This window comes from Clupea harengus, chromosome 1, assembly GCF_900700415.2.
Source record: "Clupea harengus chromosome 1, Ch_v2.0.2, whole genome shotgun sequence".
NCBI classification, from domain to species: domain Eukaryota; kingdom Metazoa; phylum Chordata; class Actinopteri; order Clupeiformes; family Clupeidae; genus Clupea; species Clupea harengus.
The window spans coordinates 23,996,965-24,023,542 of NC_045152.1; the positions used below are offsets into that span (position 1 = coordinate 23,996,965).

At 41.6% G+C, this 26,578-nt stretch overlaps 1 protein-coding gene across 1 annotated transcript; it reads left to right on the forward strand.

The window, feature by feature from the left end:
• Positions 1-17,229: 17,229 nt before the first annotated feature.
• sox10 (SRY-box transcription factor 10) lies at positions 17,230-25,887 on the forward strand. The gene is made up of 4 exons (XM_012825691.3): positions 17,230-17,524; positions 20,220-21,057; positions 22,111-22,364; positions 23,029-25,887. The coding sequence occupies exons 2-4, from the start codon at positions 20,636-20,638 to the stop codon at positions 23,826-23,828; spliced, it is 1,476 nt and encodes a 491-aa protein (XP_012681145.1). The 5' UTR covers positions 17,230-17,524; positions 20,220-20,635; the 3' UTR covers positions 23,829-25,887.
• Positions 25,888-26,578: the final 691 nt, after the last annotated feature.

Consider the following 26,578-nt stretch of genomic DNA (forward strand, 5'->3'; position numbering starts at 1 on the left):
TGTCGGCTTTTTTTGTATGGCTTTGGTTTGCATGTATATTGTGACTGAGATGTCACTTCAAGCACCTCATACCTTATGCCCATTTCAGCTTGGTTGGTGTGAATTCAGTGTTCATGTCAATCTTATGTCATATTTTATGGAGAGATGCCTTGACACCTGCTAATAATTTTGCGCATATGTACATGTTCTCAAGTATGTTTTCTTGGTTTATAATACAATGTGTGAGCACAGACCACCCCTTGAAATATATAGATTTGAAGTTAATAGATGAGAGTTGAAAAGAAGGGGCAGTTGAGGATTAGGGGTTGGAGTTGAAAGCTCTGATCTTGGATGTCAGGGTTGACATCTGGTGACCTTGTACTGAAGACTCGAAGTTCTCTTCTGTCCTGGAGACATATAGACATGGGGAAGGAGATGGCGAGGTGGAGGGTGCAAGACAAATATAAAAGAAAACAGGAAGAACAGGTAGGCTTCAAAAGCAGGTGTGAGGATGTACGCCTTTCAGATGTGGTGTGTCTCTCAAACTCATTTATGGAACATTTCATTTAAGCAACTGTTCTGAGGGGGACATCATCCTAGTGTTGGGAAGCCACCCAGGAGTGCTTCTAGGGGGACATTGACCGCTTGAGGATGAAATCAAAGAGTGAAGTGACGCGTCATGTTTTGGTTCCTTCTCTGTTACTGTCCTTTTCCTGTCACCGTTTGAAAAAAAATAAACAAAAATCTCTACTACAGACATGGAATGACACAGGAGGGGTTTGATACGGACCTAAAGCAAGACACCAACATCCTCATGGTCCACAGATATACAGCAAGTGGAACCAATAAATGTGCATCCACACAAACCTCTAAGTCTTTAACCTGTAAGCCTTCTTATGGTTTCTATTATATTTAACATTTGAAGCAAACATCTCCAGTAAGCCTTTATCTCATTGTCAAGCTGAACTGAATAACCAAAGTTCAATTGTAGCTTTCATTTTTGTATTTTAATTATGTGCTCCCAAGCATCATGTAAAATGAACAAGAAGCCACATTTACGCACTTTTACGCAGTGTTTTTATGTATCTCATAAAAGCTTCGTTATGGATGCTATTAAAACCTTTGCTGATCTTTTAAACCTGTCTTTTTAGCTCTTACAACAGATTTGACATTTTTCGACACTGATGAGAGAATTAATGAATTACTTAAGTAATTACATTTTCCTGTGCTGAACTGGTCCACAACTAGTATGGGAACTGACTGAGGGGCTGGAAATTAGCATAAAGGTTGCTATTCTGAATCCATCCACTTTCAAAGATAGATTACAATAGTTACCTTAGAAAGGCAGAATACTTTGGTTGAAATACTACAAAATACTGTGGTTTTCCGTATTGATCTAGAACAGCACATCAAGTGACATGTTTATGAGCAGGTTACCTGGAATGTCTGTGTGATAAGTGATGTTGGCGTGGCTCATCACAGAGGTCCCATCCAGACACAACTGGACTTTGCAGAAGTCACGTGATGGCTAGATTAACAAACACTGGACAATCCTCCTGCCAGAGTCAGTGACAGGAAAATCCCTTTTCTTAAAATAAGGAGGAATAATCTCTTAATTTCTTGAGTGGTCCTATTCTATAATTAAATCACACAGGCCTCTCAATTTTAATGAAGTTAAAATATCATCCTCCATTTTGGTTTAATAAGCCATTTCCCCTTTTCTCCTCCATATAGTTCTGAACAACCAACCCCCCCTCCCCACCCCTTCCTTTCTCCACTCTTTTTTACAGGGGCACTCACACGACCCATGTTTTGATACTATCTTTGGAAATGAGCTGAAGTTGGACTTTTTAACCTTTGGAAAAGAGCTGGGACATTTCCCCAGACAGATAAAAAGGTTTTGGTGGCAGGGGAGCCATTTTGCAGCCCCAGGCCTCCAGGCTATCAGCTTTATTAGTTGGTGGGCTCATTTTGTGGGCTGGTAAAAAAAAGAGGGGGAGGCAACATGATGGCCATTAGTGTGGTGGCGGGAGGGGGGGGGGGGGGGCATAGTGATTCTATTGTGCATTGTTTCTGCTGTGAAATGCCTGTAGCCAACAGAGATTCATTGTGTGACCCATAACTGCCCACTGCAGTGCTAATTATGGGATGGGTTTGCCTCCATCACTCACCCCTTTTCCATCTCTCTCTCTCTCTTGCGCGCACACTCTTTTTCTCTCCCTCTCTCTCTGTCCCTCTCTCTCTCGACTTCTTTCCTGTTAGTCTTCACCCCTCACCCATCTTTATGACTGTTCAGTGGCTTCCTGTTGTGACCCCGGCCTGTGCTACTCCTTGACTGATCCTGACGGCACTTCATCACTTTTTCCTGTTCTTTGTTGCTCTCTGATCCCAGTGGTCCAAAGATCCATCTTTGACATGCTCCTCATTCCTCTATCCCTAAGTACCCCAAAATACCCCCCAAATACCCCCAGCTCACCCTTTCATTCTGCAGCTGTGGGCCTCTACAGTGCCATCTCTCTCTCTCTCTCTCTCTCTCTCTCACACACACTCTCTCTCTCTCTCTCTCTCTCTCTCTCTGTCTGTCTATCCCTCTTTTTCTCTCTTTCTTTCCTTCACTCTGCCTGCTCTCCATTCAGTCTAGATGTGCCACATTTGAAAGGTTTCTGCCTTTTGGTGCAGTGCTCATACTGTTCAGGTATAATCCAACAGCCTTTCTGTCTGTGTCCCTTTCTGTCCGTGTCCCTTTCTGTCTGTGTCCTTCTCATTGGTTTCCTGTGTGCCTCATACCCCTCCCACCCCTCTCTCTCTCTCTGCTCCGCTCCACTCCTCTCAGGTGATACACCAGAGGTATCCGGTTTCAGATTCTCCACATATTTTCAGGTGATGGAGAAGGCTTACTGACTAAATGTGGAATGCTCTTCCCCGTTTCCCTGGCCCTGTGTCTCACCCCCAGTTTAAAAACAACTGAGTTGAATTACATCTCATTTAAGTCAATAATGTAGGTACAAATAAATAACAGGAAAATTCCTCACAAGTCCCCAGCCCGAGAAGAAAGAGGAAGGTTTAGCAAATGACCGGGTATAATCTAGATATGCACAGGCAAAGATACATACTCAAGTGATCCACCCATTCAAAACTTTATCTTTTAAAAACTAATATATAAGCTACATAGGCATAATGTACTGAATCAATACTCGTGAAGCTACATATTTACAAACACAGACACTGATTTCAGGTACATCGCCAATAAGTGATAGTATTGAGGAACCTCTTTGCTTATTGTGTTCTAAGAACACTGAGGGCCCTAATTTCATTGACGGGCAACTGGCAATGAGCAAAGCAACGAGTAATGAGCAAAGTCTGCTGCGTATGAACTTGGACGAATAACTTGGCAAAACATTTTTGCTCATTTAATACCATGAGCAAGCTCCTAAGCGCAAACATGGGTGGGTCAGCGCACACCACACACACCCCACTTGATAGCTTTAGTTCATGCGCGGTGGAATATGCTCATTGCTCATAGTTTTGCTCATTGCCCGTCAATTAATTCAGGGCCCTGAAAGTGCAGAAAAAGCACTCATTTGAATTTTGGCATGTAATCCAAATCCCTCTTCAGCACAACGTTTCAAACAACACGAGCAAACCAGAAAGAGAGGAAATGCTTCCCAGGGTAGAAAAAGCTTATCTTAGATCAAATAAAGACATCCAAATTTCACATCCAGTCAAAAAAAAAAAAACTGAAACAATTGATTATAACTTTCATCTAATATTCCACATGCAGTGGGTGAGGTTGAAAAGGTCTCTGAGCTAGACAATTCTCTTGACTGCTGTCGTTGTCTCACCCCAAGCAACATATTCGTTTGGTCACATCAGGCAGCATATGGAGACAAACTTCTCAGACGTTGTTAATAATGCACACAATCAGTAAGTATTTCTTTACAGCAACCCCCCGTAAACTGCACTGATAGCTTATACACACACATTTCACCATTATGTTTCCTTCTGTGCAACTCGTAATGTAAAACTGAGGAAAGTGTAAACATCTAGTAACTATTCTTTTCCATTGATCCTATAGACTAAATTCCAATTATTCTACATGTACATTACACTTCTGCAGCCATATATTAACGATGAAAGAGATTTGGCGTGGCATAAAATGTTTAAACTGTCCCTTTCATCTTTGAGTTACGAGAGCCGTCTCTTATTCAGTGTGTGTTCTATCGATGTACAATGTTGGATTAAGTTAGCAACTAAGTAGCACTGCAACAAATTAGTTGCCCCTCCTGAAGTCTCTCTCTGAGACTAAGCTGTATGTCAACACAACAGTCACCAGTGCGACTCCACTTTCGAACTGTGTCCTGTGTTCTCTGTACATGTTCTCAAGCCTCAAAAACCACGTGGCTTCATTTTAAACCACTCACTTGTCTTTTAAAATACATGCCCAATTTACTGACATTGGTAAACATGCTTGAAAAAAAAATGAATTAAATCAATAATTACGCCTCCACTGAGGCGGTGTGAGGAACTGTTCTCAGCCTCATAAATGCCTTGCTGTAACAGCACATTTTTCCCATTCTGGTGCTAGTGTGGACAGCGAGCGCATTGTTGTGCCTTGAATGCATTAAGACTGATGTCATTTCTGCTCAAGACTGTGTCAGTGCTTGTCTGCAACAGTTCTAGAGCCATAGCAGTCAGTCAGCAGGGAGACGAGAGTTCCAATGGTGAAAATTAACCATCCATTACCCAGAAGATTCTAATATAATTACTTGCACATAGCTACCGCAGGGTAGGTATGTGGCCATAGTTTGTGCACAAAACCAGCTTTCGTGAGAAAGCGTGGTACTATTACACCAATGAGGGGATGACAGCCTGTTATCAGGGCATATCACTGTGCACAGTGTAAATCTCTACATTCTCTATTATTGTGTGGCATCAGCGCAGGTTCAACAAAGCTGATATATATAAATTCTTGCTTTGTGTTGCTTTGTTGTGCTAATGTGTACGTAAAGACATACCAATGTAATCCTAAATGTAAGCTTGTGACTTTCTGTTGGGAGTGTATATGTACTGATTGTGCGTATGCATACTGTGTGTGTAAGTGTTTATGAAAATGTTCATATATATATTGATCAGGGACATGTATCTGTGTGTCTTAACATACATTTGCATCTATTTGTGTGTGTGTGTGTGTGTGTGTGTGTGTGTGTGTGTGTGTGTTTGTGTGTGTGCATGTATACGTGCAGCTGTGGTCTGTATAGGTTCTGTGAGTGTATGTGCGTGGCTGGCTCAGGGGCTCCACGAGAGCAGCTGTGGGCCCTGTGTTTGAACCCGAGCTCACATGGGCCTAGCGAGGGAGGGCCGCAGGGTGAGGAGGCGATGGGAGAGGGGGTTGCCACCGACGAACTCTCCATCTCCCTCTCCCCTTTCATCTCCCCAGCCTGGCCACCAACAACAGGGCCTTTCATTCGAGCATCTCTGCGGCCGCCCTCAGACCCCCCGAGGCCCCCACCCTTTCACGCTGCTTAATTCAATGTTCCGAGAAGAACTCATGATTGGAAAGTGACTCGTTTTTTTTTTCTTTCTCCTCCGTCTTCCTCCGGCTCGTCTCCAGTCTCTATACCCCCTCTTGCTTGACCTACCCCTTCCACACACACACACACACACACACACACACACACACACACACACACACACACACACACACTGTATTGCAATAACATCTGCAGAAATGCAGAGAAGGAAGGGAATGAGCTACACAACAATCTCACCAGGATGACATCAGTGCGTCATGTTCACAGGGAGGGAAAGCAGAAATCGAACCCAAAGGGTCTGAAGAGACAAACTTGAGTGTGCTGACCTTAACGGATGTCTTGAGAGGAAGTAAGAATGACGGCACCATTACAGGGATGTAACACATGACCGGTGAATGAGATACGCAGAGAACCAACGAGAAGAGGAAGTGGGCACCGGCTGGCATCTCCTCTTGGCACCTGGGGGAGAGGGAGAGCTAGACCCAGCCTGGACAAACCCCTAGAATCACAATGCCATGTGGCTACAGGAGGCCCCACATCAATACTGCCCATGAAATACGAGTCTGCAGTGTTGACAACTCTTGTAGTGCAATCACTTCTGACCACAGAACAAACATCTCCTTCCAAACCATTAACAAATCAACATGTTCAAATATGAGTCATAACGCAACTCGTATTGAACATTTTCTGCTCTTTCAATACTTAAAATGATTACTTAATTAGACATCAAAGATAATGTAAAGGCTAATTAATAATTGTCCAGGCTCAAATCTGTTTGATAACCGTATCAGATGATTCACCAGGAACTCAGGAACTCAGGAAAATGCACCAGTTGCATCTAACATACGTAATTAATAATCTCATTATATCACATAGTAATAACCTCATTAATCTCCACAATTAACAATCTTAAAAACAAGAACTACAGTGGATAAAATTTGTGGATGGAATTTGAAGGAATATGGAAGACCTGTAAAATCTTTTAATCACTAGCTTCTGGGTTGATGTGCTCAATAATATTACCTGAGTTAGCTAATCAAAGTGTGTCAATTTGTTACCACTTTACCACTACAACTGTGTTCACTCAAAATAGGCTAAATATGTATGAATCTTCTTCCATACTCAAACACACTCTAAAGTGATACATGTATAGATCAAATCATAAATAAGTATGAATCTTCTTCCATACTCAAACACATTCTAAAGTGATACATGTATAGATCAAATCATAAATAAGTATGAATCTTCTTCCATACTCAAACACACTCTAAAGTGATACGTGTAAGGATCAAATCATAAATAAGTATGAATCTTCTTCCAAACTCAAACACACTCTAAAGTAATACATGTAAGGATCAAATCCTAAATAAGTATGAATCTTCTTCCAAACTCAAACACACTCTAAAATGATACATGTAAGGATCAAATCATAAATAAGTATGAATCTTCCATACTCAAACACACTCTAAAGTGATACGTGTAAGGATCAAATCATAAATAAGTATGAATCTTCTTCCAAACTCAAACACATTCTAAAGTGATACAAATGTGCAAAAATACTAGCCTGGCTCCGCCCGCATGTTGCTCTCAGCTCAGAAATGAATTTGGGTCTGGATAAACCAGACTACATCTCTGTACCCCTGATCAGTACAATAGAACAACCATAAAGGGTTTCTAAAAGGATTTTCAAGGTAGCCTTGAAAACATGACCTGACAAATAGTTTGTCATTTAAATTACTGAACCTTGAACCTTATTGTTTTTTTTCTTTTATGCTAATAATTAACTTTATAATTGTGCTTTTATTCTTGATAGTTTTAATGTTTGTATTGATTACCATGTAGTGTTTTATTTCACCTATCACCTGTAGCATTCAGAGGATCTACAGTCCACACACAGAACAGAACACCTTTCATCCGTAACTCCCAACCTGATTCAATCAGTAAAATTACCTAAAATCTTATTGAATTCAATAAATCCTCACTGATGTCAAAATCTATGGATATACTCTGTATAATGGCTTAAATGGAATGAGAAAATTAGCAAACTGTGGTGTTTATGGCAGAAGACGGACTGGATACAATGCACCATAATGCTTCAACACTCTGGCAATTGTTGAACAACAGCCAGAGGGCATATTCACAGCCAGTACCTCCACTATGCATGCACTCTGGGCTAGCTGAAGGCAACGCAACAGGTCAGAAACAGTGAAGATTCTACACTGAGAGGGGGCATGAACCAATGGAGTTCTTTTTTTACTGTTGAGGGGATAAAAAACGAGTCTGTCAGACACAACTGAAAAAATGGAAAGGAAAAACACTGAAAATACTGGTGATCTGGACAGTTAAAATTCCAGTAGGCTATTTATGTTTTATGTAATGAAAGCTTTCCTATCATCAGTTAGTGAAATACATCACATGAGCTGTTTAATTCGGACAATACCAGTGGGTGCAGTTGCTGGAGAAATCACCTCAAATTACAATATTTGAGTAAAAGCTCCTGCATGATCTTATCAGATTTTAGTGATCTTAAATAAATCCTTATTGCTGGTAGAAACAGATCATTGCCTTTAGTTTTGAGATGTTAAAGAGATATCACATAAAGCGTCATACAAGAATCCAACCCAAATGTAACCATTTACATGGAATTTCTATATAAAAAAAAACATACCATCCTGATCCTTACTTACTTACTGTGTTTGGACAATTGTGTATCACTACAATGTTGACTGGAAAATAATCTGTATGTTGTAGCAATGTTACACACTGTCCTTTAAACCATATATGCTTAATTTATAAATATCTGCAGATTTTTCATTAATCAGGATAAATGGTCTTTTCTCAAAAAAAGGCTATATATCATGGAAATAAAAAATGTTGGTAAAATGACCAATTAAAGTCAGCTGAAACTTTTGTTTTAAAATCTGTGCAATGTATTTGTATGTACCTGTGCAAAAGAGAAAGAGTGATTTATACTGAAACATAGGCAGTAAGTAGGTTAATAGTTTGCCTTGAGGTTTTTTATATCCATTTCATCTACTGTAATGACACATAGGCCTATTATATTCATCCACAAAATTAAGACTACAAACATACTGTGGCAAAAGACAATTATAATTATGTGGACATTTTAAAGTAATAACATCACGGTAACATAGTCCATAGGTAAGAAGCTGTATTCTAAATGAGAAAATGTGGGCTTTTCACGCTCATCTATACAGGATCGAATCAGTTTCATATTCTATCAGGAACAAAGGTGATTTAACACTAGCCGACAGATGATTTCCCGTGCTCAGACGTAATGTGACACAATATTGCCTAAATGGTTTCCTTCGGTTCTCACTGGTGTATTTGAAATGAAATGTTCAACGACACTGAAAACAACAGCAAATGCTGTGGACATAGACACCGCTACTCAATATCCTTTCAAACGGAGCAAATTCTAGACAGTCCTGTACCAAACAAATTAGACAAGTCATATGGCCAATGAAACGTATAGCCAGATAATTCCCTACAGAACCGTAAATAATAGGTGGCGTTAAGTCCTGCAGTATTAGCCTAAACTAATTAGGTGCAAATGACAGCCCTTCAGCGGTTTGTTCGCTGTGTCTCCATCTTAAGAATCGCAGCAGGGACTCTGTTAGAGATGTAATTTACCAGAGAAAGCCCCCAAACAAGGGAACCGTGGTTCGGTTCAATGAGAAGCAACAGAGACCGGAGTAGCTCCGCTCATCAGGAAAGCAGGCATCAAAGTTTCTCTTCCCGCCTCAGGCGTGTTAATTATGCGGGTCACGAGAAACACAGCATGTGTGTAATTATCAGAGGAGATGTCAGCCGCTTGTTCAGCGGGATACAGTCAGACACCCGCTCCCACATCGCCATACACAAAGTTACACTGTTACCCCCTCCCAAATTCCCCAAGCACTTTAATCCTGCTTTGTTCTTGTGAGTGACAGTTGCGTCAAAAGGCATGGCACGGGGTTATCACTGATGACTTTTGATTTTTGGGGGCGTTCAAAAAGGCTTTGTGGAATTTTAGAGAATCGATTACACACTCTCTTCATTATTTTCGAGTCTAAGGCTTAAGCTGAACCTAATAAAGTCAATGACGAATGTCCCATTACCAGTTAGAATTGGCTCAAATTTTGTAAACTTTCCTGAAAATTAGATGTAGACTAGGTGTCATCAAAAACTTCATGAACAGTTTACTTCAGCTTGACTACTTTTCACTTTAGGCATTGGTTCTTCTCAGCATAATAAATTGTTTTCCATAAATACGAGTTATTCCATTTAAACATACACTGCACAATTGTCAAACAATAACTTAATTTGTATAGTTAGACACTGAGAGAAAAAACACCACGTGACCCAGGATACCAGCCTCATCCTATCATATATCTCTGTAGACCTACTTATAGCTACTACATATAGCTCCTTTTAACTAATTTCATTTAATTTTGTGAGGGTTTAAATAAAATTCAGTTCACAGTCAACAACTGTACTTCAGACTGGGCCTTGAGCAGCATACATACTACTGTTGAAGGTCAATAAGGCTAAATGGATAGTAATTTTCTCGGTTCCTCAGAAATCAGTATTATCGTGTAAGAGGTAGACCATGTTGAGGCTTTAGACTATATTTTCTTCTGGTCTATTCACATCACTGGAAATGAAGGCTGTGTCAAGGGGCAAGACATTCAGGGAACTTGCCCTTGTCTGAGTGAGCAGTCACAGTGATAAAGACACTTTTGTCCTCTTGTGAATGCGTCTGCATCATTTTATGAATTTCACTGCAAATGACTCAGGCTCCACATCCCTTGCATCTCATTCCATCTTCATGCTGCAATATATGTCATTGTCCCTCTGCCTCTGCCTCTATTACGCACGCGAAGATTAAGATTCCTGAATACCATCAGAACTGACACACACACTACACACACACACACATACACACACACGCACATACACAGACACAACCACACACACACACACAGTAACTCACAGCAACAGCGTATGCAAGTTTGGGGCCAAGGGCTGGTATTTTGTTTTGAAACAGAGAGGACCGATACCAAACTGACATCATTTCACTCTGATTCTGTCTGCATCAGGCTCCTCTCTCTCTGTGTCCTTTAGGGTCCCTGTCTCACACAGCTGCAGCCAGTGTTTCTGTCAGCCAAGAGTAAGGCAAGCATACAGAAGGACAGAGAATGGAGAGAGTGACAGAAAGAGTGACAGGAAGAGGGCTAAGGAGGGGAACAAATGGCAAGAAAAGGGGAACAAAGAAGAAGAGAGAAAACTGAAAAAGGAAAAGAAGAAAAAATGGAAGCACAAAATGAAGGACAGAGAGAGAGAGAAAGAGAGAGAAAGAGAGAGAGAAAGAGAGAAAGAAAGAGAGAGAGAGAGAGAGAGAGAGAGAGAGATGGGACTGCAAGGGCTGCAGCTGGGTGATGAATGGTGAGGAATTAGAATGGCTGCTCACATGTCCTGAGACTGCCTGCCTAAACTGAAGCTAAATGGAGTGTCTCTGAAACAAGGGAAGAGTAAACAACCCAACACTCAGTTCTACATGGACATTAGTTAAGATACAATCAGGGAAACAGTCCCCTAGGAAGGTGAAGGAGGAGGCACGAAGAGAATGTCACAGTTTCTATGTCCCCCAACTAGAGTTCCAAATCTCTCCTGTTACACCTGTGTGTCTAACGAACCATTTGGAAAAGTTGGCTGGATGCTTGTAAAAGTTTTAAAAGACTCAGTCAGTGAGACGAGAGTGATTTTTTAACAGTTATCATCTTGATATGATTCCTGGATGAGTCTGCATTGCATGCCAACAAGTTCATTACAAAATCTAAAATAAAAACCCTGGCTGGATTGGGACACAAAGCACAGGATACAACTAAAATCCTGTTAATTAATAATCTCATACATGTTATGTTCTTAAACTGACCACCACTGGCAGGATACCATGTAACTTTCACAAATAAGAGGAGGGGAGCTTTTAACAAACACAGAAACGAACCCCCAAAAAACATTCCTCTCCAGAGACACTGCAGCCTAATCTCACAGGTTGCCATGGTGATAACACCTGCAGGATTCTCTCAGGGTGGAAAAAAAACAACACACAAAAAAAAAACAGCAACTGCAACTGGTGGATTTCAAAATACTACCGGAGATGAAGTCAGGTAACCAAACTCTTTCTCTCTTTACCTCATGCCTCTGCCCCAATCCCTCCCTCAGCCCCCTATCAATTTCCTTTAGATGTCCCCCCTCACACAATTGAAGTAACTGGATTCTTCCTTTTGACCAGCCCTGTGTAGATATGAACAGAGTCATACAATGGAGCATTCATGGTACCCCCGCAATGCAAAATGCCCCCTCCCCATCTCTCTCTCTCTCTCTCTTTCTCTCCCCCACTCCACCCACACGACCCCCCACCCCACCCCACCCCACCCCACCCTCCCACACTCCCCAGCTGCATAGGAACCCTGTCCAAGTTCTAGCCCCTGCCACTGTTACCACCCAACCAACCTACACCACACCGCCACCACCATCAGGAAAAAAAAGACCACAAAAGAATAGGAAATTCAGTGGTTCAAATTTAAATTCCGCACAAAGACAGGATTCATGGAAGCCACAGAAAAAGAGGGGGAACCTATTTAAGCGTCACACAGCTGCATCGATTTATTAAAAAAGATGGGTGGAAAGAAAAAAAAAGGTCAGTGGGGGTTATGGAATGCAGAATTATTTTTATTAACCCTTTGAAGTTGGCCTGGTATGTTAATGGGGTCTTAATCATTAATATTCATCTCAATTAGCAGAGGATTTGAGGGTAACTGGGACAGAGGTGATGGTCTTACATACAAGCCCCCTTTTAACAACAGCTATCATTCAAATTTCCACCGCTGTCCGACACATGACATTCAGTTCTTTATGGATACTGCTGGGTACTCTTTGGCTTTGGACCAGAGGATAAATTATGGAAGGTTTAAATAATCTAGAGTTCATCTCATCTGTGCCAGACTCTAGGAACATGACACATTCATCTGAGCTGTTGAAACCAGTTGATGAGTGTTGAGTGTGCACACCTGCACGCCCCTGAACAGGTGCACTGGAGACAGAGACTCGGTATGTTGTTTTTCAAAGGAGACCTTGAAATCCTTCTTGCTGTAATTGCTCCTTTTTATACTTAGATGTTGTAATTGTAAGATAAAACCAAAGACAGGGCCATAAACATGTTTGTCACTGGAAGTGGAGTGGAAAGGTAAGTATTTAATAATGATTCACTTGGAATATGAAGAATGCCACATTAAGAAGACATCTTTATAAAACTGTTTCCCCAGACCAATCTTTATTATAAGGGTCCCAATGCCACAACACATCATGAGATCACTTTATCCTGTTTACATATTTGACTCCTGACATTTCCATTTCTCTCTCACATTTCTCTCCCTCCCTCTATCTCTCTCTCGCTCCTATCAAGTTGCTGCTTGCCTGCTTCTGTGAGGATGTAAAAATCTTCCCAGGAATTTTCTCCATTACCATTTAGAAAGGCCAATCTTTCATTCCTGGACATATTTAAGTAAATGGGGAAAAAAACTCAACTCTGCATCAGTTGCCCGTTGTATATTATACTCTTTTTATTCCCTGTTGTCTTGTGTCCCATGAATCTCTCCTGAGTCCTCTGTCTTTCTTCATATCTATCTTTTATTTCCTCTCTCCTTCTCGCCTGCTCTGTCTCTCATCCTCACCTTCTTGTCCTGCCATCATGTCACTGTGACTTTGTTCTGTGTCCCAGAGTGAAAGCACGATCCCCGGGGTCCTTGGACATATCAGGTTGAATGAGTCAGGAGGACAACTGTACCTCTATAAAATTTGGAAGTCATGAGACCATGAAGCCTACTCAGAGTGACCTCTTGACCCCCAACGGTCACGAGTTTTATTTCCCTAACAGTCACCCTCACTCCAGCCTCTAGTAGCACAACAAACTGCATCACCGCTGTCACATGTCAAACAGCCAGGGCAACAAAGATTCAGGTCAGACAGGTCACACTTTTAAAAGGAGTCCACTAAACATAAAACGCCAAGCAAATATGCCTTTGGGCACAACATATTGCTATTTAGGCTGAAAGGAAGCACCACTAAGCCATTTTTCTGCGATATTATAGAATTTGTTTTTTAAATGTCTGATAAACTCATCTGACGTCAATTTAAACTACCAGTTACAAATAACGAATATAATGAGGAATGTAATTCAATTGATGTTTGATAATAACAACAACAAAAACCCAAGAACTATTCCAAAAATGACATTTTGTCCTCAAAATGTGCGACTAAAACCAGAAGCAATCAAAAGAATAATAATGGAAGTGTAATCATACCTTAAATTACAAAATTGACTTAAAACAAATCGTCTTTAACTCATGGTCATTTCCCACAAAACATTTTCAGAGCCTCCAAAGAAATGAGCAACAGGTGTAGAGGGAGCAGATCACCACAGATAAATGACACACTAGTGTAGAAGAGAGGGGCGAAACCTGAAGAATGTGACCCATCATTTCATTTGCACACAATTAATTAAAGCAAGAATCAACAACGTCTCTGCTGTGACAAAAACGGGGATACTAATTTGGTTATTAAAATTATAACACATAATTTCTGTTCATGGAGATAAAATCCGACTATAGATCCTGACATATAGTTCCGTTTTAATTAGGGCAGTTACATTTTTCAAAGCTGGTGAATTTCATTTTTAAATTATTAGTTTGACAACTGTATTTAATAAATATTGATAAGGCATCATTATGGGTGAATAAAGCCTTGAGAATTCCATAAATCCATACAAAATTCCATAAAAATGTCGGTTGTTCGTGGGAATTAAATCAGTGCCTAAGCTTTATTGCTAAAACCTTTACAAAAGGTCCATGCTATAAGAATGAACGTTATAAAGATTAAAACAATTAAATAATCTGATCACATCAAAACGAAAGACTACATTTGAATGCAACGAAAATGATGTCAGTGATTATAACCATAGAAAGACTATGTCTCACCTTCGATATTTAAATCTATTCAGGTGGAAATAGTGACCCATTAGACTCGCGGCAAACTTAGATAGAAGATTTAGGCCTGATGAAATGTCAGCACCATACTTGAAGGCGACATATACATCGGCCTACACTTTAATTCACGACATTAAACAAGATCAAACTAAATTCACTACAACATTTGAAACATTTGCTGCCCGTGTCGCTTTCGCACGAATAAATGATTACTTCGATAATATTCGCACATTCACAACATGAAGGTGCGTTTCTACATCTTAATACACATATTCATCTCCATCAAAGCAAATTTGACAACTACTGTATTAACTGTACAAACCGCAAATGCTCAGGCAGCTATACAAAGACACAAGTAGTGCAGGTAGGAATTACACATTTTGTTATCAGTACTGAAAGGTTGAAACAGCAAAAATATATATCACTAATGTTGCGTTAACGTACAGCCAACTTTTGGATAACAGATTCAAGCCACTGAGGCATTAGAATAATTGCTTCTTCTGCAGAACTGTTATTTATTTTGCACAGCCTACACAAACGATGTGTTAAATATATTAATATGTATTATAACTGCCTGAAAGAAAAATGTAACACCTTGTTTGTTTAATTTCACGTATTCATTGCCCGACTCTTCCAAATTTTACTTCAGTGCACGCTCATTTACAGTACTTAAAAAAACTCACTTCAAAGACGGGAGCAGGCAAATCCGGAGGAACCGGCAGTCAACCGGGTTGGAATATTTGGTTTCCCCCCCTCAGAGACGCTACTCCTGAGTAGACGGTATGACATGTACATCCACAGGCAACACAGAGGTCTTGGAGCATTTTTCTGTATATGTGTGCGTTTGCTGAGACACAGTGAAAAGACAAGCACTAAAGAGAGACACACGTCTTTTTCTCTTTTCTTTTTTTATATACACAGAACTGCTTTTTGTTCCTCATTTTTTCATTTAAGGGGGTAATGGAAGGGGGGTGTTCGTTTGATCACATGATTACAATTCACCTGAGATAAAACAAAGGGCGCAAAGAAAGGAGTAGAGAGGGAATGCGAGAGAGGGAGAGAGGGAGAGAGAATCAGACAGAGAGATTCACTCATGGCTAGGATCCCTTATCAGAGTCAACATTCATGGATAATGAAAAAAGAAGTGATTTTTGGGGAGGGGGGTGTCGTGAGATGGAAATACAAGGGGTTATTGTTGAGCCGAACAGCGCGTGTGTTTGTGTGCTCTTGGGCTGTAATATTCCCCCCGTCTCTCTTCTCTATATTTTCTGCAAATGCTGTTTGGTTTTAAATGTGTGCTCTTTGTATCTAAGTGACTGTGCACTGATGCAATTATAAAACTAACACGTACTATGAAGTGGCGCAGTGTTTGCTGTGGAATTATATTTCAACCCAACATAGCAGCGCTGAGATAGCCATGCGAAGCTTGCAGCAGATACTGTAGGTTTCAGCAGCCAGCAGTGCAGTTCGATTTCCTGATTTTGTAAGATATTTTAGGCCTATCAAATGTGCTACACAATCGAGCATAAAATATACAGACAAGCATGCGTTTGTGAAGTGTAGGTTTGCCAAAGTTTTAGGTTCCTAACACAGAAAGAAAAAATTCTTTCTTGGTGTACCATATACATAAAAGTCCCCCCCCCCCTACAAAGTATTACATATATATGAATTGGTAAATATACAACTTGCGTTTAAGTGCAGTCTACAATACAAGCGATTCCGCGTCATGCGTAATGACACGGAGATGCCACTGCGCACAGCAGGTGTGGCGCGACCTGGCTGTGCAAGCATGTCATTGGCCCTGCTTGTCTCCGGTACAGCTCATGAGAACTAAGCCCACGGCGTGCCCCACGCTCCTAGGCCTCGACTTCGCTCTGCCCCAAAGGCAAACAGGCCAGGAGAAGCCAGCTCCAAACAACGCGCCCAGTGTGATGCCCTGGTGTGGTGACCACGCCACTAATTCACCTTTCATCCTGGACCATTTTTTACGACATCAAGTGAGCCATTTCAGGGTGCGCTGCTAGTAAGTGTGCCCATCTCGTGATTAAGTAAGCCTATCAATGTACAGTGTCAGATCAAACCCACGTGGTAAACAGATCGCCCGGTAAACATTTACCATGTCCATATTTACGACAGTACAGGCCTAATAATATTGAACCAACTTTATTAATAACTACAGTGCAAACATAATCACTTAAATCACACAATTAGGCAAGGTTATTGCATATACTTCTATAAATAATTTAGGGTCACTAGCGATTATAAATAAATAAATATACATAAATAAATAAAGACAAAAATCTTAATCAGTGTTCAGTATTTACAGTCAAACCATGCACTGGAAAACACAAAGTCTCATCTTTAATTCGACATGTAGGCCCTGAAGCGACTATTTTGTTAAAATCAGAGACACATTTGTGTGGATGTGTAAATTTATACCTTTGACATTTTAAACACTGATCATATCATATTGGGCTACATTTAGATTTGTTCACGGCAACATTTTCTCTCTCTGATTAAACAAGTGTCGGCCTTTGCTGTCAATAATTATTTTTATTAAATGTTCTTAGTCACTGAATTTGTGAAACTCTAAAATCATTAGAGTACAAATTACAAACAGTGACTCACACAACTTAATGTATAAAGGTCTATCGGAATCGGTTGTGTTGCCTGAGAAATCCCGCCCCACGGGGGGAGACTTTGGAGAATGATCAGCAGCCAATCACAGAAGGGGCTGGCGTGTAAGTTCGCTGCTCCTTTAAGATTTTTTTCCACAAAATGTATTTTTTTTCTCTTTCCTCACACAACGGAGCTCTTTAAGCCCCAGTGTGCGACACAGAGCGGGCATTCATAGCGGGGCAGCGCGAGCGAGGGGGCTGGGGAGTGAGCGGGAGCGTCACTTTAGGAACTCGGGAACTCACGGACTCTAGTGCTAAGCGGGCGACCTCCTTTTTCAATACAGAAGTAAGACGCTTAGCATTTTACTAATTTCTTGTAATGTTTATCTTTTTCTGTCTGTATTGGACCATAATGTTGAAAGAATATTTGACATGTATTGTCTTGATAAGAAAGGCATGACGATTTATTATTATCAATATCATTATTACTATTATTAATAATAATTGCTTTGTAAATGCGAATGCCAGAATTCGCTGTTTTTTATATTTCAAGAAACATTCCCACACTGACATTATTTAACCTTCGACTGGTCTAGGAGGATTAAGATTTGTTGGAATGGTTTTAGACAGCTTTCTTGGTGTGTTCATTAGTTCGTGTCTGTTGTAAAGTGTGTAGCCTATTTAACTAATTGAATGAGAAAAACTGTGAAAACAATAAGGCCTAATTTAAAGATGCCTATTTCACAGCTGTAACATACTTTAGAAAAAACAACTTCGTCAAAATAGTTCGGATTATTTTTAAACCTTGACCCCTTTAATCGCATGGGCACAGCCGCCTTCCAACTGAATTACTGAGCTAGACAGTTAATGTTCATATAAGAAAATGGTTTAGGCCTACGCTAATTTAAAATTATTTTTTAATTCAGATAAGGTAGGCTACGGAGTCGACCTGGCTAAATCGATTCAGAATAACTAAATAAGGAGGTTACGATGCCCCTCTCAACGTCCATAGAACGTTGCCCAATTTCTTTTTCTCAAAGCAAGGATCTCAACCTGGGCTTCCACAGAATAAGTCGCAAATGAAAGTTTTAGTTTTGTGTGGTATATCGGACTGCTTGTAGTGCTTAGCAAAGGGACAACATACAAGCACTAACGAGGCCTAAAACATTTTGATCAGGTATTGGTTCAAGTATCTAAATACCTTAAAATCCGAGAGAAACGAACAAATAAACTAATGAAACAGAACTAGAAGGCAAATATGATATCTGGAAAAAGATAACTGTATCAACCACTATTAAACTGAATAATTCTTAGCTCTTAGAAACGAAGTACTTTGCATAACCACGCAGGAATTTGGGACAAGTTATTGCCAAGTCAAGCGGTGAAATTAGCAGTTTGTCATCACGTTATATTCCCCTGCATTTGGTTAATATAGGGTACGTGTACAACATAGGCACTGACCATCGGGTGGGTAAAAGACGCTTAACAAAATATCAACAGCAAGGTGAATAAGTAGCCTATGCCTATAGGATATTGATTAAAATACGACAGTAGGCTATGTCAGGGCTCACTTGTTTTACACTGCTGTCAAATACTGTCAGTTGATGAATGAATACATGGAAAACGCAATAGTGTTACCTTGACACTGCATTTATGCACAATTAAAAGTATTTACTTAAAAACAGAAAACTGCCCATAAAACTAGATGGAAAACATAAGGTGTGTAGTGACTCTTACACAGTGATCCTCTGTTTCGAGTGCAGGCGTGCGAGCCGCAGTGCAAGCACGTCATATGGCTCACCGACCTCTTTCCGCAAAGGCATTCCCATTTTCAGAATAGGAGCAGGGAAACGAAGTGAATTTACTCCGACATGGCAGAGATCCTTGCTTGAACGTCGTCGGAGACAAAAACAGAAAGATATGCTCGGAGAACACAAAGACTCTAAGCACCAGATAAGCCATGATCCCATTATAAACCTGATGCAGTGCAGTGGTCACATCTGGCAAATCAATTTTAACACAACTACTTGCCTGGCCTGGCAGCACAGAGCTTTCTCAAGTTTAATCGGCCTACCTGGGCTTTGATCTTAATTAAAAGCTAATTGGCTGGAGACATGTTGAACGACGTATCCCATTTCACCAGTGCTACTGGACCACTGATGCCTGCAGTAATTAAACTGTGTCTATCCGACTATGTCGCTCTCATTTCATCAGGAGATGAACATCTCATTATGGCGTGTTTAAGATGCCAAAACACAAACAGTCCTACAGACGTAAGACCACAGCCTTCTCAATGTGAGAGACTAACCCCTATTTAGCTGTATGCAGACCACTAAACGCACAGATGTCTAAAATAACCAATGAGCACATTCCAATTACAGGCAAATTGAGTCATATTTAATAGCAACATTATTTCTCATTAAGTAAATGTCAATGTAGGCTATTCGTCATTACCAGTATCAAAACATTCAGGTCACGGCCAGTAAGAAGGACTGCCTTAGGTCTGTGGACAAAACCTAACATTTTCCCCGCAATATATACTGCTCATTCACTCACAAACAGTCTTCAGTTCACAGACGAGGATACACACATATAGGCCTAGCCACACGCGGTTTGTATTTCCAGCGTCAGGCCCGTGTTTATCTAGGAGTTCCGCGGCATAAAGCCTAGCCCTGTGCTGCTGCGGGTGCATATTATTCCAACACTTGCTCTCCGGGGAGCTTGCAATAACTGCCAAACCTTAAACAGTAGCTTGTTAGCGGGAGTGAGGCCTGGGCTAGAAAAATATTCAGATCGAGCCAGAGCGACCAAGGTAAACTGACGCACACACGATTGCGACGTGGCCCTGATAAGTAAGCCTGCAATGCTTTCTAAAACGACTTTTAAAAAACACCTTTCATGTGACTCGTCTAGAATTTCTTGTCAGATACAAATTCATGGAAAATTACATATGTTAAGTGGACTGAAATGTTAGGTAAAGGTGCCATGAATGTAAACTGTTATGTATATCTCATATATCCAATTTCTTTCATTTTTTGCAGGTGTTTACTGTAAACGTATTGTGTAAAACAGACGTGAAGACAACCCACACACAACTGGATTATCAGACAGCGGATTGTAAGAAGCAGTTCCCTGATGTTCTACCAAATTTAAACCATTCAAAGGCGCATAAAGCGTGGGACTGCACCCGTACGAATGGAAAGAACTTTAATGTGCAATTCGAGCAGAATTCTGGAGAGAAGACTGAGCGACGAAACTGATTGGAAATTCATATAAACAAATTTCGAATGGATAAAATTAATCAGTAAACGCATTGGCATAAGAGAAAACAAATCTCTACTTAGGAAAAGTATTGATTCAGTACAACCCAGTCATTTCGGAGAAAAAGCTACAGAGAAATAAGTAGCCTGCTTTGTGCAACGTTTCCAGGAGAAAGTTTACCAGAGTGAATAGAAAGATGTCGGGAGAGGAACAGAGTTTGTCTGAGGTGGAAATGAGTCCTGGCGTCTCGGATGACGGTCACTCTATGTCACCGGTCCACTCCTCAGGCCCCGCCGGAGGCGCAGACTCACCTTTGTCTGGACAGCAACCATCGGTTGGAGAGGATGGTGGCAGCACGGTCTCCGTCAAATCCGACGAGGAGGATGAACGCTTCCCCATTGGTATCCGTGAGGCGGTAAGCCAGGTGCTGAATGGATACGATTGGACGCTTGTGCCCATGCCAGTGCGCGTGAACTCAGGAAGCAAGAGTAAGCCGCACGTGAAAAGACCCATGAACGCCTTCATGGTGTGGGCGCAGGCCGCACGGCGAAAACTCGCTGACCAGTACCCTCACCTGCACAACGCCGAGCTTAGTAAAACGTTGGGGAAATTGTGGAGGTAAGCCCAGGGTCCAGAACTAACAGACACTCCCCCCATAGCTGTATCAAGATAAGAGTTCATCAGGCAATGCAGCTTCTCATATGGACAGATAGGCCTCTAGACAGACGTTGTAAACAGATTTTCAGAAGGGCTAGCTCATGTTGTTCATGCAGTGTGGATCCTTAATGTAATTATCTAAATGGTCAGCTGCCAGTCAAATCAATTAAGTAATGTTATGAATATGTACTTTTAACTGTAGGCCTATATCAATATTTTCGGAAGGCCTTGAGTGAGAATCCATAGGTATCATCTTTTAATCAACAGTTCAAATAAATAATACAGTTGTATCAATAACCAAAATGATATCCAATTGTGCTTTGATATTGTGATGTGGTAACTTTTATAGACAGAGGAAAGATTTGCTGCAAATGAGCAAACAAGTTCAATAAATCCGTTCATCTGCCTTTGGTGACAAAACAAAGTGGGACTGTAGATTTGTCACTACAGAATTTATTTCTGCCTTAGGCAGACCAAACTATTAATCTTGCAAAAGTCACAACATTAACCAGATAAAGACTTCACCCAGAATAGTTCATAATTGACCAGGAAGCATATGAACAGTTTCAAAGGTCAGCCTTTCCCATTCTAATCATTTTGTCCTGTGCCCCAATTACATCCTCAGGCACTGAAACTGAATTACAGTTCTCAATAAATGACTATAATGACTATTGTGGTGTGCACTGGTTATATGGCCCATAAATACTATGCCTTTAAAATGTTACAAAAATCATGTGACCTCCAAAAGTATCTTAAACAAACACTAAGCCACAGGAAATTACTTTACATCTGATTTGATTGAGGTTGAGTCAAAGTCCTTGACCCCTTCTGTGTAAGGTTAGGGTGTCAGGAGGGCCCTCAGGTTTACGTGTGGGGGGCCTGATCCAATTTCCAACCTCAAACATGCAACCCATATTATATGAAGCAGCTGTATCATCTGGGAATTTGTCACACATGCAAATATGGACCATTCCATTCTCACTCTGTTTTCGTCCGCCTCTCTTACCTTCCCAGGCTCTTGAATGAAAATGACAAGCGGCCCTTCATCGAGGAGGCCGAGAGGCTGAGGAAGCAGCACAAGAAGGACTATCCGGAATACAAGTACCAGCCACGGCGCCGCAAGAACGGCAAACCCAACTCCAGCAATGAGGGCGATGCCGAGGGTGAGGTCAGCCACAGCCAATCACACTACAAGAGCCTCCATCTAGAAGTTCATGCCGGAGGGACAGGGTCTCCACTGGCCGATGGGCATCACCCCCACGCTGCAGGTGTGCCCCAGATGACTCCCTCTGTAACCCTGTGTCCTTTAACTCCACCTCATGGGGAATTCCTCTTACACACACACTGTCTCCTTAAAGGCGCCCAGACATTTGTAGAACATCAAGATTTATGTGTTTGTCACCTTGAGATAAATGCGCGTGAAGTCTTGTGATGCTTGCCTGTAGGTACTAGTGCAAAGTCTAAGATCCTTTCCATTGTTCATGTTTTGCATCTGGCTAGCTAGCTACCCACTTTAAAGTCAAAACCATAGATCTGACTGATAAATACGGGCCCAGTTCAAACAGTGAACTGAGTAAAGCTTAAATTGATCATTGCAGTTTCTGATTTTATTGAGCATTAAACACGTCCCTATGCTGTCTAGTGCCCTCTTGTATCTCAGAGGAAAACTAATGATGGGTACAGTTCTTCCTGCGTTAATAGGTCAGGTAGGTGGGGAAAAATAAACCCCTGTGACCGAATGGTCTTGGTCAGGAAACTGACAATGATCTATAAATGTCTGTGGCCCTTTAAAACATGATGAAAGGCCAATTACACAATCAGGCCAAAGTAGCACTTACTTCCTCTTCCTCAACTCTTATAGCTTGGTCCAGGTGTATCGTTTTCTCGTTCTTTTTCCCTTTCTTGATTGTAGTTCTTTTTCTTTCCCCAAAGGTCAGAGCCACAGTCCTCCGACGCCTCCAACTACGCCGAAGACCGAGTTGCAGTCTGGAAAGTCAGGAGAGGGGAAGCGAGAGGGTGGCGGAGCGGGAGGCTCCCGTGGCGGCCTGGGCGTGGGAGCAGACGGGGGCTCTGGGTCAGCGTCTGGAGCAGGCAAACCCCACATCGACTTTGGGAACGTGGACATCGGTGAGATCAGCCACGACGTCATGGCCAACATGGAGCCCTTCGACGTGAACGAGTTTGACCAGTACCTCCCGCCCAACGGGCACCCTGGTGTTGGGGGCAGCTCTGGGGCCCCTGGGGCGGCCGGTTCCTCCAGCTCGCCCTACGCGTACGGCATCTCCACGGCCCTGGCGGCGGCCAGCGGACACTCTGCCGCCTGGCTGTCCAAGCAGCAGCAGCACCAGCAGCAGCACCACACCTCCTCGCTGGCCTCCGACCCGTCCAAAGCCCAGATCAAGAGCGAGGCCGGACCGGTGGGCCACTTTGCCGGAGAGGCGGGCAGCAGTGGCTCCCACGTCACCTACACCCCGCTTAGCCTGCCACACTACAGCTCTGCCTTCCCCTCGCTGGCCTCCCGCGCCCAGTTTGCCGACTACGCCGATCACCAGGCCTCAGGCTCCTATTACGCCCATTCCAGCCAGGCCTCGGGGCTCTACTCAGCCTTCTCTTACATGGGGCCCTCGCAGAGGCCCCTCTACACAGCCATCACCGACCCCTCCAGTGTGCCCCAGTCCCACAGCCCCACACACTGGGAGCAGCCCGTCTACACCACCCTCTCACGGCCTTGACAGAGACCTGGAGAAGAAGTAGAGGAGGAAGCGGGAGAGGAGGAAGAGGATGGGGAGGAGGAGGAAGGGGAGGAAGAGGACAGGGCCCTGGCATGGGTGGAGTCCCACAGCCAGAAACACAGAGCAAAGAAGAGGTGGAGTGCTGGGGAAACCCAGCCCAGTCAGACCCACTTTGGTCCGGTGTGGAGCCAGACTGGCCAGCAGTGCTTAGGGATGACATATGGAGCTCGGTGGAGTTTTTGGGGTAACATGGTGTAGTGTACAGTACACAGTTTTACTGAAGGCTAGGTAGTACAATTTGATTTCATGTTTGTGAATGGGAGAGTGTGGATGTTGAAACAAGGAATGATGCCAACAATCAAGACAGATTTGTCATTTTAAACATGGAATTAAAATAAAGAAGTAGAGAAAATGTTTATTGTAACAACCCCATTTATATCTCAGGCATGTCATTCATTTAACAGGACACATACAGTGTCTCACTCAATGCTTATCATTTCCAAGTATTCGTATATATATAGGTATATAGGTCCTCTCTGTGAGGAAGTGCCTTTATGATACAGACACTATAGAGTGTAAGGGGAACTTGTTCACTGCATTGTAGGGATTACTAATAAACATGACCAAAGTTTTGAGACCAAAACTTTAAAGACCAAGAAATGAACTGGTTTTAAAATAAGCAGGCCTCCACTTAATCTATACATACACACATTGCCATCTAAATGTTAGGTCAGTTACTTTTCTATTTGGTAACAATATAAACACAAGACTATGGCGACTGTTAGCATTTCCAATTCGATATTGTTGAGCAGTTCTCTCCAGCACTGACTACTGATATGATTCCGAACTGCATTAGTAAGACACTATTCTACAGAACTGGGATAGACACTGAAAAGACAATATTATGTGTACATTCATAGGCGTTGATAATTGTTTTAAAAACAGTAATCTTTTTCTATTAACCAAATAAAGGTCTTTTTTCATTAATCATAGTACAGTATTTTTCATGTAGCCATCCATGTAGTGTTTAATATTAATGTCAATGTTGTCGGTTTTTGTTGCCATTACTACACTGAAAAGTCTGCACCACTGCCCTTCAATTTTTATATTCAAATTTGGTTTGACATTCAAAATGTGTATATACTTCAGTGTCAAATTATAGTTTTGTAGATACTTGTTCTATAACAGTTTTTTTTTTGCTTGCTTTTAAGTGCTTTTAAGTAGTTCATCAAAGTCCATTTACCTGAGATTGTGTGAGACAAAAAAGAATTGTGAAACAGAAAGTTGTTAACTTCAGTGTCACATTTGCCTAATTTTCATAATGGCATGAACGACAATGAGCATTTGACTCACCAACATACACAACACTGTGGATCATTTCAGTGATTAAACCATCACCTGTGCATTCACACTGTTAGTTGATGGACATTGCCAATGTGTGGACTGGGCCGTTGTCAGTTGTGGACTGTGAAAATGAACCAGAGTGATTTAAACCCATGCCATTTCCCAGCCACAGAGGATAAGTCATCTGCACAGATTTAACTGTCCATTCTGGGTGCCATACAATATGAATTAAACCTTATACCGTGAGTTAGGTTCAGTACTTGTTAGAAATACAAGAGGGACTGTTATTTGATGTATGTTCCTTTCATCAGACTATTAATTTACGTAATTTTCTCTATATACCTTTGTTTGACCCAATGCAAGAGAGGATATCATCTTGTTATCACAGTAAGCTTTCACTTTGTTGCTTGATTTCTTGTATTTCGTAGTATTATAAGCAAAACCAGAAATTTCATTTACATCCTACACCTTGTGGTAGGACATGCTTGTTATATATTACAAAAATATTATTTATATTTGCTGGTATTAAGTTTTGTTCACTGTTAACTGTTTTCTTTGTTCTCCTTATATGTTGAAAGCCTATGACTGATATTGTTGTATGCTATTTTGTACTTTCTCAGTTATGTTGCCAGCAAACCAGAACACCCTTGTAAATAGTAGAGAAGATGAAACTTTAGAGACAGAATGACTAATGAATTCTCTCACACTAAATAAATCTGTACGCTTCCTGCTTTTGTAAAAAAAAAAAAAAAAAAAAAGGTTCTCCAGTGGTGGTTCATAAAGTGGCAGTTAAGCGGGGTCAGGGAACTATGGGGCAACCGAGGGCAATAACAAAAATCCCAGATTGGAGGTGTTTTCACAAACACAATGATGTAGCATCCCCGGTGTTTCCATGGTCAGTCTACAAAAGGCTCAAAAGGCTCTTTAGCTTCTGTTGCTCCATGTATGTGTTAAGTAGAGTATGTAGTCAATGTGCCTCTGAGGCAGCATGCAATTCTCCCTACCTTACATTCTTCGTTGAGGCCTACAGAGAATGTCATGCCATACAGTGCCTGACAGCACCGATGAGGCCATAATGCCACGTCATGCTGTTTTCAGGGTATAGTCGTTTGCCTCTGGTAAGTACAGTATATGTACGTATATGTATGCATGTTCGCAAATATGTATGCGTGGTTGTGTGTTCCTTTGTGTATGTGTGTGTGTGCGCTACGAGTTAAGCCTGATTCCTAATTCCCTCCATTTAATCGGCTGTGTGATACTTTAGTAAGACAAAGAGCGCCATTGAGCCAGAGCTGAGGGAGGGGGGCCAAGGGCAGGGGATGGAGGGGGGCGATGAGGGAGCCATATCCAGAACTTTGCCGTGATACAAAGGGACACTCATACATAGAGGGCACACAGTCTCAGTA

Excerpts from the sequence above, each read along its gene's own strand:
- sox10 (XM_012825691.3), top strand. The coding sequence starts at position 20,636 with ATGTCGGGAGAGGAACAGAGTTTGTCTGAGGTGGAAATGAGTCCTGGC. Across the intron at positions 21,058-22,110 it reads ACGTTGGGGAAATTGTGGAG|GCTCTTGAATGAAAATGACA; the intron begins GTAAGCCCAGGG and ends TTACCTTCCCAG. Across the intron at positions 22,365-23,028 it reads GCATCACCCCCACGCTGCAG|GTCAGAGCCACAGTCCTCCG; the intron begins GTGTGCCCCAGA and ends CTTTCCCCAAAG.